Source organism: Poromitra crassiceps (genome assembly GCF_964638095.1).
Source record: "Poromitra crassiceps genome assembly, chromosome: 4".
Taxonomy (NCBI): domain Eukaryota; kingdom Metazoa; phylum Chordata; class Actinopteri; order Beryciformes; family Melamphaidae; genus Poromitra; species Poromitra crassiceps.
The window spans coordinates 4,502,982-4,523,028 of record NC_139626.1 but is presented as its reverse complement, the minus strand read 5'-3'; the positions used below and the strand labels follow the sequence as shown (position 1 = coordinate 4,523,028).

General features: G+C 46.6%; 1 protein-coding gene across 1 annotated transcript in view; it reads right to left on the bottom strand.

Moving 5' to 3' along the window:
- The window catches only part of plce1 (phospholipase C, epsilon 1), a gene marked incomplete at both ends in the record, with an annotated part of 180,365 nt that extends 163,487 nt beyond the window's left edge, over nt 1–16,878 (bottom strand). Inside the window, 4 exons of the mRNA XM_083635075.1 lie at nt 11,771–11,875; nt 14,351–14,569; nt 14,692–15,060; nt 15,949–16,878. Of these exons, the coding sequence (XP_083491201.1) occupies nt 11,771–11,875; nt 14,351–14,569; nt 14,692–15,060; nt 15,949–16,878 (1,623 nt within the window). The remainder of the gene's footprint in view (nt 1–11,770; nt 11,876–14,350; nt 14,570–14,691; nt 15,061–15,948) is intronic.
- Between the last annotated feature and the right edge of the window lie 3,169 nt (nt 16,879–20,047).

Sequence of the window (20,047 nt, the reverse complement as noted above, 5' to 3'; positions counted from 1 at the left end):
TGCTCTAGAGAGAGAGTGGCATCAGCGGAGGACCAAAATGCGTGACTCATTAGCCAATGAACAGCGAGGAATGGGTCTTGCGCTACTTTTGAATGCTAAAATAAAGCTGATAATGTACAATTTGATTAAAAAATAAAAAATAAACTTTCAAAGTACAACACAAACTGTCCATTTTGCTGCAACTCCACAGTGCTGCTTAATCCAGGACCTTACTTCCTGGAACTCTTGAGAGTAAAAAACTGGTCCATTGGAGTGAATGGAGATGTCACGACTCTTCTATATACATGGCTCTGGTAGTCAGGTTGTCCTGAACTCAAATGAGGCTTTTGGGGCCTTTGGGGGCGTGGCTAAAACCTTTTTTGGGGGGGGGGAAGGGGGGGGGCTTCAAAAATTCCTCCATGCAGGAAAAACCCTGACATGTCCTGGAAGTATAAAATATGTGAAATTGGATTGAGGCAGAAATAGTGACACAGAGAACAAATATGAAAATATCAATGAGTATCATCACTGTGTAGAAGCACCAACACCCTGCAACTCCCTCCCTATCCTGTAGGGGTGCTACATGATTCCTACAACAGACTGCTGCTCCATCTACAACAGACTGCTGCTCCATCTACAACAGACTGCCATTTCCATTAAGAAAAAAGGTTTATGCTGCAATTTCCGTGTGTCCCTGGCTGACTCCCAAGCAAGAACACGTGTGTGTGTGTGTGTGTGTGTGTGTGTGTGTGTGTGTGTGTGTGTGTGTGTGTGTGCGTGTGTGCGTGTGTGTGTGTGTGTGTGTGCGCGTGCGTGCGCGTGCGTGTGTGTGTGTGTTGGGTTAACCTCAGGGGGTCAGGATTCTCCACTGTGTGTTTGCGTTTTGGGTCCGCACCCACAAATGTAGACATTCTGCCCTACTTCTCCAGAGCAATACCCTCCCTCTTTCTTGAGTAATGCAATTTTCCCACAATGTCACAGACATGTGAAAGGCCTGGGCTAACGTCCACACACACACACACACACACACACACACACACACACACACACACACACACACACACACACACACACGGCACGTGTGCACTCTCCCGTGCGCTTGCAGATGGATGTGGAGCTGAGAATCTGCCTTTTTCACAGCAGCCATTTTGGGTCTAAAAGGCAGGAAGTAACACAGGTGCAAGCAAAACATTAATGAGGGCCCCAGCGCTGTAACACCTAAATGGACTAGAAGTTGGAAACCCTCAGTAATGTTCTGCTTGCACCTGTGTTACTGCCTGCCTTTTAGACACAAACCCTCAGTAATGTTCTGCCTGCACCTGTTACTGCCTGCCTTTTAGACACAAAATCAATGGCTGCTGTTAAAAAGGTCAATGGAGCCACACTTCTGTTGAAGAACAGAGAAGGCACATTGTTGCAGGTATCGTCATTGTGAAAAACAGTACTCCTCACACAGGCATGCCAGGTATTTACTCTCCTACCCCTTTCTGTGTAGGCACACACACACACGCACACACACACACACACACACACACACACACACACACACACACACACACACACACACACACACAAATAATCTCTGGCTAAGCCTCATCACCACCCAGATGGATGAGAAAGCGCCCTGCTCGGCACATTCCACTGTAGTGGCACAACAGAGAGAGAGAGAGAGAGAGAGAGAGAGAGACAGAGAGAGAGAGAGAGAGAGAGAGAGAGAGAGAGACAGAGAGAGAGAGTGAGAGAGAGAGAGATAGAGACAGAGAGAGAGAGAGAGAGAGAGAGAGAGTGAGAGAGAGAGAGAGAGAGAGAGAGAGAGAGAGAGTGAGAGAGAGAGAGAGAGAGAGAGAGAGAGAGCAGGGGAGATAGCGAGATGCCCCACAATACGATATTATCACGATACTGAAGTCATGATATGATAGTATTGCGATATGCTAGTACTGCGAATATAGTGAGCCTTGCAAAATTGTGATATATTGCTATTTATTTTTATTTACCTTTTTTTCAATTGCAAATGATGTCCACAAAGGAAAATTATTTTGTCAACATGTTAAAATTAAGTTTCCAGTCTGTTCATCTCACTTCAATAATTTTTATTACAGCAAACAGTCACGGTCATAAATGTTGCATGCACTTAACAATTCATATAAAGTATTGCGATACTTGGCATTCGTGTGATACCATATATTGCCACACAAAATATTGCGATACAGTATCGACCCCCCCCCCCCCCCCCTAACAGACAGTGTATGTGTGTGTGTGTGCACGTCTGCACGATGTAACAGCCCAAACACACCAGACGCGTATCCAACGCTGAAGCAACGCCTCGCGGAGGAGAGAGCGTAAAGGAGGCTATTGACTGAAGCAGTGAAGAGTCAACCCTGACCTCACAGCAACTGGCACAATATGGATGTGTTGAACAGGATATGAACATCGCCAGGGCTTTTTATCTTGAACGCTGCTTCTCAAAGCAGAAGTCATTTGTAGCCACAGCTGTGGTGTATTTGCCAGAGTTATTACCAGAGCTCATAAACAGCCTGTCTTTAAACAGATCAACCCATTTACAGGACATCATATTTTGACTAGTGGCTGGAAGCAAGATATCATTCAGCAAAGCAAACATTCACTGGTTAAACAAGAGTTGAGCATGAGTTGAGCAAGAATTTCAACATGTAATGGCTTGTAAATATACTTTAGTCTAATGGTTTGGGACTAATCAATTGTCAACCAAAAACAACCCAGCCCCAAAGCTAAATCAGCCATCAATCAGTCTATGAAGCCATACTGACATACGGTAAGCCTACAGCTGGTTATTATATGTGTTATTTATATGAAGCCATACTGACATAAGCCTACAGCTGGTTATTATAGAAGTGTTATTTATTCTAAAATCAAACTCATCATGTGGCAGGTACAGTATTGTACAGTATCAATAGACTGAGTGAAACCTCACTTGTGTTTTTGTCTATGGAGGAAGACAGTAAATATTCATAAATACATGCTTACCGGTAACTGTTATTGGGCTTATGTCAACTTTGGTCTTTCCTTAAGACAACTGAATCCACTGAGTGAAAAGCTGTTCTGAGAGTTAACTCTACGTATAATAACATGCAACACCCCAGGATCTTTCAATGAAGACAAATAGGTTAGCGTCACTCTCAGAGCATGACAAGCAATGCTGAATTTGTATGTAACGTTGTTCAAATGAATGGCAGAAAGTAATGGAGGGACAGACAGAGAGAGGGGAGAGAGAGAAAGAGAGAGAGGGAGGGAGGGAGGGAGGGAGGGACAGACAGAGAGGGGAGAGAGAGGGAGGGAGAGAGGGAGGGAGGGAGGGAGGGAGGGAGAGAGGGAGGGAGGGAGGGAGGGAGAGATTGTGTCTGTTTGTGTGATGCTGTTCTCACCATAAAGAGCAAAGGAACCAGAGCGGTTCCTTTGCTCTTTGAGGTTATCAGTGGTTCTGTCATCCACCCTCCACCCAGACAGGAAATGATGCATACAGTCAGGACTGTTGTTTTTGTGAATCAAACCCCACACAGCTCAAAAACAACAAAAGCTATTTGTTTATTGGTAGGGCTGTGAATCTTCACTGGCCTCACGATTCGATTTGATTACGATTCAGAGGGCTACGATTCGATTCGATTACGATTATCGATGCATCTTGATGCATTTTAAATCGATGCATCACTTTTTTCCCCAATACATGTGTATTCACCTTATGTTCAGACCTTACAATGGGCCAAATTCTTCCGGGTCCTTTTAACACTTCCGGCGGTCACGGCGCAAAATAAAATAGTTGTTTTTGGAGCGGACAGTGCAGGGGTAAAATAAAGAATGTAGCCTATTACTTTGAGCCGGTACACAGCAAGCAAGCAGAGTATCCACTGTTAGCCAGGTCAGATAACGTTATCGTCGACAATGACGAGCACTTTCTTGTAAAACATACCTGGACTCCAACAAAGAAAGCTTCAGATAGTTTTCTCTCCTCCGAGCGCTCGAGCCACTAACGTCAATAAGACCCGCAGACGTTAACGTAATTCCCTGGAATGCGAGAATTAACGAGCCAGTTACATGGCGTTGCATTCTTAGACATTGCCGTTTGCTTTTATTTGGTATGTTACATACAATTGGCTAAATTATTAGTTAATTCAGAGTTAGATGATATTGGAGCAGCGCAGCCATTTTTTATTTTATTTTATTATTATTTTCAGCCGGAAGTTTTGATACGGCCACACAACCAGGTCAAATGGGCGTGGCTACATAAGGTGAATACAGTACATACAGTGTGGAAAATAGATGAGTTAATTAGACACATACAGTGTGGAAAATAGGGTCCAGGTTGAAAAAAAACGAAATTCTCCTTTAAAGTGCTTTGCTTACAGTGAAAGTAGTGGCTGACGGAGCAGAGAGCGTTGTTCGCTCACTTTCCCGGCACAGATTTCCCCGGCGACGGCGGCCAGTGTAGGATTTGAACCGGCAACCATCTGGCCGTAAGCCTGCTTCTGACCTGACATGACATGGAGGGGGTTAGCCCTAACCCAATGGAAAAGCATGGCCGTAAGCCTGCTTCTGACCTGACATGACATGGAGGGGGTTAGCCCTAACCCAATGGAAAAGCATGGCCATAAGCCTGCTTATGACCTGACATGACATGGAGGGGGTTAGCCCTAACCCAATGGAAAAGCATGGCCGTAAGCCTGCTTATGACCTGACATGACATGGAGGGGGTTAGCCCTAACCCAATGGAAAAGCATGGCCGTAAGCCTGCTTATGACCCGACATGACATGGAGGGGGTTAGCCCTAACCCAATGGAAAAGCATGGTCGTAAGCCTGCTTATGACCTGACATGACATGGAGGGGGTTAGCCCTAACCCAATGGAAAAGCATGGTCGTAAGCCTGCTTATGACCTGACATGGAGGGGGTTAGCCCTAACCCAATGGAAAAGCATGGCCGTAAGCCTGCTTATGACCTGACATGACATGGAGGGGGTTAGCCCTAACCCAATGGAAAAGCATGGCCGTAAGCCTGCTTATGACCTGACATGGAGGGGGTTAGCCCTAACCCAATGGAAAAGCATGGCCGTAAGCCTGCTTCTGACCTGACATGGAGGGGGTTAGCCCTAACCCAATGGAAAAGCATGGCCGTAAGCCTGCTTCTGACCTGACATGACATGGAGGGGGTTAGCCCTAACCCAATGGAAAAGCATGGCCGTAAGCCTGCTTATGACCTGACATGACATGGAGGGGGTTAGCCCTAACCCAATGGAAAAGCATGGTCGTAAGCCTGCTTATGACCTGACATGGAGGGGGTTAGCCCTAACCCAATGGAAAAGCATGGCCGTAAGCCTGCTTCTGACCTGACATGACATGGAGGGGGTTAGCCCTAACCCAATGGAAAAGCATGGCCGTAAGCCTGCTTATGACCTGACATGACATGGAGGGGGTTAGCCCTAACCCAATGGAAAAGCATGGCCATAAGCCTGCTTATGACCTGACATGGAGGGGGTTAGCCCTAACCCAATGGAAAAGCATGGCCGTAAGCCTGCTTCTGACCTGACATGACATGGAGGGGGTTAGCCCTAACCCAATGGAAAAGCATGGTCGTAAGCCTGCTTATGACCTGACATGGAGGGGGTTAGCCCTAACCCAATGGAAAAGCATGGCCGTAAGCCTGCTTCTGACCTGACATGACATGGAGGGGGTTAGCCCTAACCCAATGGAAAAGCATGGCCGTAAGCCTGCTTCTGACCTGACATGACATGGAGGGGGTTAGCCCTAACCCAATGGAAAAGCATGGCCATAAGCCTGCTTATGACCCGACATGACATGGAGGGGGTTAGCCCTAACCCAATGGAAAAGCATGGTCGTAAGCCTGCTTATGACCTGACATGACATGGAGGGGGTTAGCCCTAACCCAATGGAAAAGCATGGCCGTAAGCCTGCTTCTGACCTGACATGACATGGAGGGGGTTAGCCCTAACCCAATGGAAAAGCATGGCCATAAGCCTGCTTATGACCCGACATGACATGGAGGGGGTTAGCCCTAACCCAATGGAAAAGCATGGCCGTAAGCCTGCTTATGACCCGACATGACATGGAGGGGGTTAGCCCTAACCCAATGGAAAAGCATGGCCATAAGCCTGCTTATGACCCGACATGACATGGAGGGGGTTAGCCCTAACCCAATGGAAAAGCATGGCCGTAAGCCTGCTTATGACCCGACATGACATGGAGGGGGTTAGCCCTAACCCAATGGAAAAGCAGAGGCGCTCTCTAGGGGGGAAGTGTCCTTCTCTGAAGATGAATTACACCCTTGGTAATGGGAAGACGAAACATTCACAGGCCCTCATCTTTCACCCACCCGACCCTGTGTGTGTGTGTGTGTGTGTGTGTGTGTGTGTGTGTGTGTGTGTGCGTGCGTGCGTGCGTGCGTGCGTGCGTGCGTGCGCGTGCGTGCGTGCGTGCGTGTGTGCGTGCGTGTGTGCGTGTGTGCGTGTGTGCGTGCGTGCGTGCGTGCGTGCGTGTGTGTGTGTGTGTGTGTGTGCGTGCGTGTGTGTGCGTGCGGTCACATGATCAGCACTTAGCTTGACACAAACTGCTTTAAGTCAAATGAAAGGACTCAGTGGGGCTCTAATTGGTCGACTCCACAAAGGCAAACAATAAAATGCTTCTGGCTTAAGAGGCTGTTTGATCCCTCTGCCAGGTGTGTGTGTGTGTGTGTGTGTGTGTGTGTGTGTGTGTGTGTGTGTGTGTGTGTGTGTGTGTGTGTGTGTGTGTGTGTGTGTGTGTGTGTGTGTGTGTGTCACCATTTCACCTCTTCCAAGTAATGAAACACTGCCCTATATGAAGGATCAGCTGAGCAGCATTTTGGTAAACAAACCGTGTCACTGGGTGGCAACGGCAATGGAACCCTATGGAGCCTGAGTTTGAGCGTCTGACTCCAGCCGGCTGACCGTGTTTACAAAAATTAAAAACTGCGACAGTTCACAGAACTTTAACACGACATACTTATACATCAAACGCTTGAGCTGCTTCTGCTCTCACTCAGAATGTGAAAATATAAGCGATGTGATGTATACTGAGATATTACCGTTTGTTTGGCACAACTCATACTAGTGAACTGCCGCGGGGTTACACATTTTTGGGTGGCAGTGACGTCACGTGTTTAGTAAAAAGGAATTAACCAAGACAAATCTTAACAAGGCACACTATAGTAGATTAATTACTTCATTTACTTCCGCATTTTAACCACTACACACAGATCAGTCTCTCACTGCGATACAAAACATCCAACATAAGGTAGTCTCGCAGCCTTCAAATCTTAGTTTTCTTAAAACAAGAGAAACATCCTGCCAATGGGGGAGATAACTCCTAGAAACTAGAGTCAATATCTTGAAATAAGATGCAGATTATGCACTAGTATCAGGACGGCACGGTGACTCAGTGGTTAGCACTGTTGCCTCACAGCAAGAAGGTCCCGGGTTCAAACCCTGGTCCATCCCACTTCCTTTCTGTGTGGAGTAGCCATCTGGCCAACACTGGCACATTTACAGTCATGTTCATTAATGTGCATTAATGAAATAAATCAAAAGATGGATTTGTCACGTGATCTCATGATCTGGTGTGAATCCAGCTGCCTCGTAAGGTTAGACTGGCTTTGGGCTCAAGTGAAACCATCACCCCACTGGCACGTGCTTTAGGAAATGCACAATTTTAGGACTGAAACAATTATGGACTAAATGACTTACTTATTATATGGATATTATTGTGTGGCTAACGTGACATCTTAACCCAAAGCGGGCTGTAGAACATGCTATTAATACTAAAATCACCTTAATTGGAGTTGCAAGCATAATGAGCACAATATGATACAATTGGTTAATGTATAGATGCGCTGGGACATCCATCTACATGACTATTTGTTCAAAAAGTGGTTTTGGCACATAGTGAAGATGGTTCGAGGTCTGCTATTGTCCAGTGGAAAAATCTGAACACTTCTCTTGCTTCTTCTCTCCCCAAGTCCTACATCCCAACCCCCTCTCTTTTTCTCTTTTCTTGCATATTACCTTCTCTCCATTTCCCCCTCCTTAACTCTCTTTTTCTCCCCGTCTCCCTCCCTTGTGTATTACCCCTCCCTCCCTCCCTCCCTCCCCCCTTGTGTATTACCCCTCCCTCCCTCCCTCCCTTGTGTATTACCCCTCCCTCCCTCCCTTGTGTATTACCGCTCCCTCCCTCCCCCCCTCCCTCCCCCCCTTGTGTATTACCGCTCCCTCCCTCCCCCCCTCCCTCCCCCCCTTGTGTATTACCCCTCCCTCCCTCCCTCCCTTGTGTATTACCGCTCCCTCCCTCCCTCCCTCCCTTGTGTATTACCCCTCCCTCCCTCCCTCCCTTGTGTATTACCGCTCCCTCCCTCCCTCCCTCCCTCCCTCCCCCCTTGTGTATTACCACTCCCTCCCTCCCTCCCTCCCTCCCTTGTGTATTACCCCTCCCTCCCTCCCTCGTGTATTACCCCTCCCTCCCTCCCTCCCTCCCTCGTGTATTACCCTCCCTCCCTCCCTTGTGTATTACCGCTCCCTCCCCCCCTTGTGTATTACCAATCCCTCCCTCCCTGCCTTGTGTATTACCCCTCCCTCCCTCCCTCCCTCGTGTATTACCCTCCCTCCCTCCCTCCCTCCCTCCCTCCTCCGCTGTTGCCCTGGTCCGATCCCTCCTTCATATAATCCTGTGTTTTTTGGCTTGCTTCATTAGTTGTGGCAATAAACACACTGGGCCACAGGATACCTCCAGAAAAGTCCATCTCACAATTTACTGCAGAGTCAGGCTTAACATGCACACATATGAGGGACCTGGGTGCCATAACGTGTAGTTGTCTGAGGGTGTGTGTGTGTGTGTGTGTGTGTGTGTGTGTGTGTGTGTGTGTACGCGTGCGAGAATGTTGGGGGTGGGGGGGTGGCAGGGGACACATTTAATTACAAAACCTGTGTGCACCGTAATATGCCAGCAATTATGCAATAATTCATCCATACAGTCTGACTTGTTGGCTAAGCAAGATAAGACACTGTTAGGGCTGTAGCTAATTGGCTATGCTATGTACTGTTAGTGTAGCTAATAGGCTATGTTATGTACTGTTAGGGCTGTAGCTAATAGGCTATGCTATGTACTGTTAGGGCTGTAGCTAATAGGCTATGCTATGTGGGCTGTAGCTAATAGGCTATGCTATGTACTGTTAGGGCTGTAGCTAATAGGCTATGCTATGTACTGTTAGGGCTGTAGCTAATAGGCTATGCTATGTACTGTTAGTGTAGCTAATAGGATATGCTATGTACTGTTAGGGCTGTAGCTAATAGGCTATGTTATGTACTGTTAGGGCTGTAGCTAATAGGCTATGTTATGTACTGTTAGGGCTGTAGCTAATAGGCTATGCTATGTACTGTTAGGGCTGTAGCTAATAGGCTATGCTATGTGGGCTGTAGCTAATAGGCTATGCCATGTACTGTTAGGGCTGTAGCTAATAGGCTATGCTATGTACCGTTAGGGCTGTAGCTAATAGGCTATGCTATGTACCGTTAGGGCTGTAGCTAATAGGCTATGCTATGTACCGTTAGGGCTGTAGCTAATAGGCTATGCTATGTACCGTTAGGGCTGTAGCTAATAGGCTATGCTATGTACCGTTAGGGTTGTAGCTAATAGGCTATGCTATGTACCGTTAGGGCTGTAGCTAATAGGCTATGCTATGTACTGTTAGGGCTGTAGCTAATAGGCTATGCTATGTACTGTTAGGGCTGTAGCTAATAGGCTATGCTATGTACTGTTAGGACTGTAGCTAATAGGCTATGTTATGTACTGTTAGGGCTGTAGCTAATAGGCTATGCAATGTACTGTTAGGACTGTAGCTAATAGACTATGCTATGTACTGTTAGGGCTGTAGCTAATAGGCTATGCTATGTACCGTTAGGGCTGTAGCTAATAGGCTATGCTATGTACCGTTAGGGCTGTAGCTAATAGGCTATGCTATGTACCGTTAGGACTGTAGCTAATAGGCTATGCTATGTACTGTTAGGGCTGTAGCTAATAGGCTATGCTATGTACTGTTAGTGTAGCTAATAGGCTATGCTATGTACTGTTAGGGCTGTAGCTAATAAGCTATGCTATGTACTGTTAGGACTGTAGCTAATAAGCTATGCTATGTACTGTTAGTGTAGCTAATAGGCTATGCTATGTACTGTTAGGGCTGTAGCTAATAGGCTATGCTATGTACTGTTAGGACTGTAGCTAATAGGCTATGCTATGTACTGTTAGGTAGCTAATAGACTATGCTATGTACTGTTAGGTAGCTAATAGGCTATGCTATGTACTGTTAGGTAGCTAATAGGCTATGCTATGTACTGTTAGGGCTGTAGCTAATAGGCTATGCCATGTACCATTAGGGCTGTAGCTAATAGGCTATGCTATGTACTGTTAGGTAGCTAATAGGCTATGCTATGTACTGTTAGGTAGCTAATAGGCTATGCTATGTACTGTTAGGTAGCTAATAGGCTATGCTATGTACTGTTAGGGCGGTAGCTAATAGGCTATGCCATGTACCATTAGGGCTGTAGCTAATAGGCTATGCTATGTACTGTTAGGTAGCTAATATGCTATGCTATGTACTGTTAGGGCTGTAGCTAATAGGCTATGCTATGTACTGTTAGGGCTGTAGCTAATCGGCTATGCTATGTACTGTTAGGGCTGTAGCTAATCGGCTATGCTATGCGATACAGCAGAAATGTAAATGACTTGACAGGAATAGGTTTCTTCAGAACCGCAGGTTTTTGGATGCATCAATTCTGGCGGGAGATTACTGTGTTCCTAACGTCTTCCTGTTTTTTCTGCCATCCCGATGACATGTCTGGCTATTCACTGCCTGTGTGTGTTTTCACTGTTTCCATGGTGACCTCGTACAGGAGTAGCTCAGATGGTGTTTTCACTGTTTCCATGGTGACCTCGTACAGGAGTAGCTCAGATGGTGTTTTGACAAGCTCCACCCCCCAGCTTCCCCCCCCCCTTTCAATAGCCTCATTATGAAGCCAGCGCTGCCTGGCCTCAACTCCGCCTGGATTTCTACAACCACAAAGGACTCATAAAAACACTGGCAGAGTCTGAAACCACACTGCACCGTGCACGTGCGTGTGTGTGTGTGTGTGTGTGTGTGTGTGTGTGCGTGCGTGCGTGCGTTGCGAGTGTACGAGCCCCCCTCTACACACACAGAAACTTTACACAGCGCTTGGCTCTGTTGTGGCTATGTAGGTACAGTATGAACTCAACCCACACAAACATAGAAAGACATCTATCAATCCATATTATGCGCGCACACACACACACACACACACACACACACACACACACCTGTGGACGCATCGGAATGCCACCCAAAACATAAGCCTGTGCGCAGTCACGTGCGCAGTCACGTGCACACTCACGTGCACACTCACGTGCACACTCATGTGCACACTCACGTGCACACTCACGTGCACACTAATGTTCGTACATAGACGCGTTTATGCTTTTGATAGCAGCTGTGAGGAGCTTTCAATTGAATGAAAGGCACTTTGGGTAAGCATTGTGAAAAACGGTGAATGAGTGAATGGGTTTGAGTTAGCCCCCTTTCACACAGTACGCTGAAGCAACGCTCAACCGAAGCTCTCTACCTACGCTGAACCCACTAGTTTCATTTAGGCGTCCTTGTTAACAGGCGAAGCCGTTCACACCACCCGTGCGCGTGCCACGCTGACGCCGTGCCGAAGCCACGCTCACGCCACGCTCACGCGATCGCTCACGCGATCGCTCAGGATCGACGACGATTTTCGAAGCGTAACGCGTGAAGCCGTGAGGCATGAAGTCAACGGGAGTTGTGGGCGGCTTCAAGACAAAGAGTAGACACCGAGAGGAAAAGAGAAGGCATCTTGTGTGAACGGTTAGGCGTACGTTCAGCTTGTGCTGCTTCAAGCTTCAGCTCTGCTTATGTCCGGCGTCCTGTGTGAACGAGGGCTTAGGGTTGAAGCTGAAGCTGCTGAAGCTGGTCCCTGTGAAACTTTGAGAGGTGTGTAAAACACTCCATCTTGCTTGGACTCTCTCTCTCTCTCTCTCTCTCTCTCTCTCTCTCTCTCCAATTTCCATGCCTGTAACTTCAATGCAGATGCCAACTCTGGTCAGTCCATTTACAAACACACACTCACACGCACGCACGCACACACACACACACACACACACACACACACACACACACACACACACACGCGTGCACACACACTGACGGCTCAGTCATTCAGTCTGTCAGTAATAGGGGGAGCAGAACTAACAGGGGATAAATCATTTTTCCGCAGCAGGGGCCTTCCCTGAACAAAGGGCCTGTATGTATGCGTTTTAGTGTGTGTGTGTGTGTGTGTGTGTGTGTGTGTGTGTGTGTGTATGTGCGCGCGCCCCGTGTGTGTGTGTGTGTGTGGTGTGTGTGTGTGTGTGTGTGTGTGTGTGTGTCTTATGGCCCATTAACTTATTACTTAAACGTATTGCTCATCTTCCATGCATAACAGGCGGAACATTTCAGCCCAAACAGACGAAAGCAGAAAGCAGACGCCAAGAAACGGCTTTTTCTCTATCCAATGAAGAATCTGTTGATTGTTAAATACCATCACCCTGCTGCCTGCAATGAGTATGGATTGCACTGTTGCTATATGGCAGAGAGAAGCAAATCACACAAAAAATCTAAATCCAGCATTTCAAAGAACTTGGAGAAAAAGCAAATGATAGTTTGGTGCAAATACTGAGTGAATAAAGTGATGTCATTCTATGAAAACCAAATGGATTGAATGGCTGCCTCCCATGATATCTTCTCTGAACCTACGTATGTCAACAGAAACCATATTGACACTTAGGCCAACTATTGCACAGACCAAGGCTCTTTTGGATGTTTTGAAGAAGTCTCAAGGTGTCCAAGTCCAACTTTCAGCACAGTTTTTCCTGCACTGTTGTGTTGCTCTGGCTCCACCGCAAAGAGAAACAGTGAAGAAAACACGAGCACGCTAACGCAGAATAGTTTCAGGAGGTTGGACCTCTACACTATCTAACACTGAAGGTCTTTGTGCAGTGTTTGGACTAACTCTCCTGACTTATGCTCTTGTTAGATGCTGGAGCTCTTGATGCAGTGACTTTGGGGTTAACTGCTACAGTTCTCCCTGCACAGAAGGCTCTTTCACCAGACGTGGAGCCTGGGTGTGAAAGATAAACCCTCCATCTGCTGGGAAGTTCTCCCCCTCGCTGTCTGTGTCTACGTTCTCAGCATCTTTTACAGCTCGTCTGACTCCCTTAATGTAGGAAATACACTAGCAGACTTTGAAATCTTAACTGTGATTATGAAGAGACTGGGGAGTTTACACGACACGACTGGTTCATTAAGACTTTTTATCACCACTGAAAAACTCACTGAAATACACGGAAAGACACGACTGGAATCACAGATCAAAATACACTACCTGACTGTGCGCCCAGCAAACTCACGTCTTTCAAGTTAGAAGACGGTATCGTCTTGAACCCACAACACAAATAACCAGCAAACTGACATGACCATACTAACCATACGGAAGCTAGACATCATTTTAGTTTCAAAATAAAAGCACCAATGTATTACTGCATGACTCACTACGGGTTAAAATTGACTTTTCGAAGCCACAACATTACATTAATTTAAAACCGGTTTCTATGCAAATGTGTTCTTCATTTCCTCTTTGGTACTTGGGGTATTTCGGATCACACACACAAAACGGTTGCAATGGTATACTTTTATTTTGAAGTTCGTAACGGGAAGTTTCGGTTTTATTCTTTCTGACTTAACCGTGAGCATAGCGTCTCTGCTTCCCTCATTCACGTGTGCCTTAGAAATATCTAGCCTATTGTATGAAGACTAGCAATTTGACTGCTTTTGGCTCATTGCCCCCAAGTTTTCCATTGGATATTGACAGGATTCCACATGCACGTGTGAGTTGAGTTGAGTTGAACCAGTTTAAACTACAAGAGAAATTCAAACATGTTTGATATAATCGTTGTGGCTCTGACTGGCTCTGATGGAGTCTGGAGGCAGTTTACACTTGATGATCAGAAATCTGTAACCATAATACACTAACAGATTTAGCTGCTAATTGGCATAACAACTGCCCACAACAACTGCAGACTACAGTCAACAAAGACAGACTGAGCCCAACTGGAAATCCTATGTAAAATCAGAGGGAAACTCTTGTAGTGTATTTTAGGTATAAGTCTGGAATACTTGCGCGACACGTCTCTATGCATGTATGGATGAGAATGTGCGTGCATTGAAGTCGTGCGTCTTGGCTCACTTACCTGCTGTAGCTTAGCCCAAACGAAGCGCAGCATCAGTCTGCAGGCTCTCAAGCGTTCGTGCAGCCCCGCTACACCACGCTTTACGATGGGCTGAATCTCCGTCTTGCCGGGTTGCCAGGTCCTGTGACGAACAACCTCCTCCCAGGCCTGGTCTGAGATCCGTCCGGAAGGCAGTGTCTTGACGATAGCTCTGGTCCCGGTACACACTGACTTGGTCATCTTATGAAAAGAAGGAAATATATTATGAAATCCTGTAAATAGGTTGGAGATACTACTACAGTCAAACAGTCAAAACTGTCTCTAGAAAGAAGTAAAGATAAGATCAATTTCATTTAATTTACCTTCTGATTATTCTTGAAGAACCGCCTCACCAGGACCGTGGATCGCTCTCCACGGTTCCTCACGAACTCACTTTTATCCAAGAAACCCTTTTCATCTTCCTCATCACTACTGCTGTCCCCACTGCTGCTCTTGGTCTTGGCCATGGTTTCGAGAGATGCCCGCCTCAGGAAGAGTGCCTCTAAGGAGCATTTGTTGACCCTGGGCCTTCTGTTGAGCCTCTCTAAACTCGAGTAGCCATCCTTGAGGCAGTGGCTGTTCTTCTGGTGATGCCAGCGGGGGGTGGGAAGAGGGGAACTGGAGGGAGATGATACTAGAGAGGCTGGTTCACTAGAGGGACTGCACAGAGAGGAGGGCCGGCACACCGAGGCCTAGAAAACAAGGCAAGGTAAAGCAGTGTCATAATAAGAATGATGGTGTCTAGCACAATGAGCATGCAGGGTTTGAGTTTACAGTGTAATGCAATGGGTAGAACCAGAGCAATCTAGTAAGAGAGTGGCGTCAGCGGAGGTCCAAAATGCAGATCCAGGAAGGGGGCTCACGCTACGTTTGAACGCATAAAGTAAAGCTGATAATATACAATTTGATTATTTAAACGTCTTAACCTTTCAAAGTACATCACAAACGGTCCATTCTGCTGCAACTCGACAGCGCTCCTTAATCCATGACCTTACTTCCCAAAAGTTCCTTTTTGCCAAAAGTTCCCTTTGCAATGTAAAAAACTGGTCCATTGGAGTGAAAGGAGATGTCACGACTCTTCTATATACATGGCTCTGGGTAGACCATGGCAATAGCAGTGGCATGAATAAGGGTTCACTCACACTGGGACCACCCATACTAAAGAAATTAATGCATCCATGATGCTGTAAATCTGTAAATGTCTGGATGAAAGTGTCCTCAAAAAGGCAGTTTTTTTTTAATCAGTTAACCACTCTATGGACCAGTGGAACATTTTGTTATGAGCGATTAATGCTGGAAAATGTATGCTAGCATCATTTGCCAATTTTGAAGTTGGTTAAAGATGTTTTTCAAATGACTGAATAGTAGCAAGATAATCAAACCACTTGCCAGTCAGCTTTCCAGCCGTCATTCATTACAAAAGTTTGAGATTTTACAGATTTTCCACATCCAGGCTTAAAGAGTTCCAAACCACCCCACCCCCCACCCCCCCCCCCCCGGCCTGTGATCCTGGTCCCATGCTGAGGGCATCTACTGTACTGTAGCTCATGAACATGAACAGAATATGGGATTCTGCCTACCTTCTTCCCCTCCATTACCTTGTGGAAGGCCAGCATGGACACGGGCAGGCTGCTGCGGCGGATGTGGCAACGCTGTGTGGGCTGGGAGGGGCCGGGGCTCAGGAGAGGGCTGGTGCCGGGGGTCAGGCCGGGGCTCAGGCCGGGGCTGGTGCCGGGCCTCAGGCCGGGGCTCAGGCCAGGGCTGGTGCCGGTGCTCAGGCGAGGGCTGGTGCCAGGGCTCAGGCCGGGGCTCAGGAGAGGGCTGGTGCCGGTGCTCAGGCCGGGGCTCAGGCCAGGGCTGGTGCCGGGGGTCAGGCCAGGGCTGAGGCGAGGGCTGGAGCTGGGACTGATGCCAGGCCTCAGGCCGGGCCTGGAGCTGGGACTGCAGCAACAGTTGGAGCTGCGACTGCAGTGAAGGCTGGACGGGGTGCTGCCAGTTCTGTGTGGACCTGCACCCATGCCTTGGCCACGGGGTTCCAGCTGACATGAAGAGGCGTCTTCCAGCTGGCATGGAGGGCCCGCTGAACCGCTCCCAGATAACAGACTCACTGCGTCGCCAATTCCTTTCATTCTCTTGTCAGCGCCTGGTTCTAGATTAAAGTTCTCTTCCACACTCAAGAGTTTGGAGTTGTGATCCAAACACTGACACTCCCCGTCCAAAAACGTCCGTTTCTCAATGTCATAGGACAGCTTCCTGTATGAGAGGAGGGAGGGGCTACTGTGACGTTTTGGCTGCAACGAGTGGTTAGAGGAGCGCCGCACTTCCTGGTTGCCATTGGAGCGTCTAGTGTCGCCGTTGGGTCTGGTCCCAGCAGATGGAGGTGAAGCTCCCTGAGTCAGGACCACAGCGCCGGGCCCTGTCTCACTGTCTTCAGTAGCCATGGCGTTTCCCTCGGCTGTCCTGCTCCGCCTTTGTCGCTCACTTTGCTGCAGCTTCAAGTCAAATAGCATCTAGGATCAATTAAATTAAAAACAACGAGATTACAATGCATAATGCTATCAATCAATTCTGGTCAAACAGAATCAAAGGTTATGTAGTTTTCCTATTTGGGGAAACTGCGCCCCCCCACAGTTATAGATGCCAACGTTAATAAATGCTACATGTCCCTGTTTGTACGTTCAGATATCAGCCATATTTGACTGTTTCTGCTTGTACCCTCTACTTTACTTACCTTTCTGCAGTGTTTATAACTGATTTGTTGGCGGGGGGGAATGTTGTTGTCTCGACTTGTTTTAGTGAGAGGAGTGGCTAATTGTGCTGCTAATCAAGTCAAGTCAAGTTTATTTGTATAGCACATTTCATACACAGAGGCAATTCAAAGTGCTTCACATAAAATGGTTGACAGGAAAAGAAACGAAAAGAAGAGAATAAAATGGACATTTAAAAGCATCACAACAAAACTTTAAAAAAGAGTATAAAAAGTGCATTAAGCAACAGGCGCAGCAGTTGCAGAAAGAGCTAAAAACTTATAGAGGACTCATTGGGTTTGCATAGTAGGTGTCAGCAGTTAAAAGCGACGGTAAACATAAAAGTCTTTAGTCTATTTTTAAAAGTAAGTAAGGTTGGGGCAGACCTGAGGCAAGCTAGCAAGTGATAAACACATTTCACTTCCTATACTGCACGTACTTCACAATAAAAGTGTACCATTAGTTTGTCAGCGGAAACCTTTTAATCTGAATGAGCTGCAGCAGGAAATGAAGTTAAAAGTTCCAGGCAACTTGACATGCTCCAGGACGGAGCCTCAAACGGGCGTTCAGGGCGCAGAGTGGGGATGATAGAGGCGCCATTCTCCCTATTAGACGTCAGTATAGCATCAAAATAATTAAAAAGTTGTTATATTAATGTAAAAAAAAAGTTGCATATTGGGGCTTTAAGGAGTAATAGATTACAATTGATCAGGTTTAAGTATGTGAAATCTAACCTAACAGCATTTATAGTACTTTCAGAATCTGACAAAGTTTTAATTTAACTTAAAAAGATCTAGATCTGAATCTTGGCCAGTCCAGCCTTAGTTTTATTTTATTTTTTCTCCCCAGTTGTACTTGGTCAATTCCCACTGCTGCTGTCTGGGTTACTGCTCCACCCCATCTGCTGATCTGGAGAGAGCTGTAGATTAGCACGTTCTTCCTCTGATACATGTGCAGCCTCCAGCCCCTTCTTTTCACCTGACAGCAAGGAGTTTCACCACCAAGATGTAGCTCGTAGGAGGATCACGCTAATTCCCCCCAGTTCCCCTCCCTCCCAAACAGGCGCCCGCGACCGCTTCCCACCCGCAGACACAGGCAATTGTGCCTGTATGGATGCCCGACCAAGCCAGAGGTAACGCGGGGGCTTGAACCTGCGACCCTCGTGTTGGTAGGCAGGGAGTCTACCGCTACACAGGAGAACGTTTTATATTTCACTCACTTATGTTTCAAAGGAGATCGTTTCTGCCAGCACCCCATACCCAACAGCAGAATTAAATTTGAGCAAACAAGGGGAATGTATGGGGCCGTTCTTCTCTGTTGTAGCCATACTTTGTGATTCAGGTTGATAAGATTGTAGTTTTACTTTAATAATCATAATTAATTATACATTTCCTTGCAGCATGGGCAGAAGCCAATCCTGTGGCAAATAACAACTTCAGGTCCTGTGACTTATTCAATGACTGAGACAGCACGTACAGAATGTACTGTGTGTGTGCTTGTGTGTGTGTGTGTGTGTGTGTGTGTGTGTATGTGTATGTGTTGTGTGTGCTTGTGTATGTGTTGTGTGTGCTTGTGTATGTGTGGGTGTGCTTGTGTGTGTGTTGTGTGTGCTTGTGTATGTGTTGTGTGTGCTTGTGTATGTGTTGTGTGTGCTTGTGTGTATGTTGTGTGTGCTTGTGTATGTGTTGTGTGTGCTTGTGTATGTGTGTGTGTGTGTGTGTGTGTGTGTGTGTTGTGTGTGCTTGTGTATGTGTTGTGTGTGCTTGTGTATGTGCTGTGTGTGCTTGTGTATGTGTTGTGGAAACAGAAGCTGATGCTGTACAAACCCCCAGATAGAGAGAAGACTGCAGAAGTGACCCTGGAGGACTGAAGAAATTCCTTCGTAGGACAGTTCAGGATCACTGCTTACAAGGCCGTCTGTGTACGCCTGTAGCAGTCCTCGATCTCTGATTGGTCCTGACATGCATATTTGTCTTCTTACAGGTCCTGACAGAGAGAGAGAGAGAGAGAGAGAGAGAGAGAGAGGATCAATTCCCATTGTATTTTGATTTTCCTTTCGCAATACAGTTAATGTAAACTAAAGCATAGAATAGTTGAGAGAGGGAGTGAGAGGAAGGCATGATCCTGGAAGGATGATGATGGGAGAGAAAGAAGTTGATCTAATTTATTATTTTATTTCCTTCTCTGCTCTCCACGCTTTCATCACTTCAGCTTTCTTAACTACAACTATTCACTAATCAGCATCACACAGGGTGACATCACACAGGGTGACATCACACAGGGTGACATCACACAGGGTGACATCACACAGGGTGACTGAAACAAACATCTGATCTGAATGTGAACCACTGACGGACAGATGGAAGGTTCCAGACACATTTGCCAGGCAGCGCCGACAACATTTCAGTACCATCAAAAACCATCAATAATACAATAAAAGAAAAACAAATCAAAACTTTCTGGGGAATCCTACATTTGTACGCAGCACGTATGTAATGAAGCAGAGATGCAAAATAAACAACAACACACAATGTAAGCGTTTGTAAACAGCGATGACGTATTTCGTGGGCGGAGCCGAACTCGTGGCAGAAAGTTACAACTAGCGGTTCAGCTGTCATAGAAATATGGAATAGGTTTTTGAAAGCTTCGCCAGCAACAGGTTACAGGTAGGGATGGGCATCGAATTTCGAATTTTCGAATAATCGTTGTTATTATCAAGGTCGACTTTTATTATTGAAATTCGAAATTCGAAAAAAAAAAAAAAAAAAAAAATTAGTGAAATGTTGCATTGTCTCCCCTGATTCTAAGTATAGTCAAATCGCTTGGTTTGAGCAAGTAAAACAATTTTTATAAGCATTTTAAGCAAGGTTTATGGAAAAATGAATGGCGGATGAAATCCCATGAAGAGGGAGAGGGGGTGACTTTGGCACCC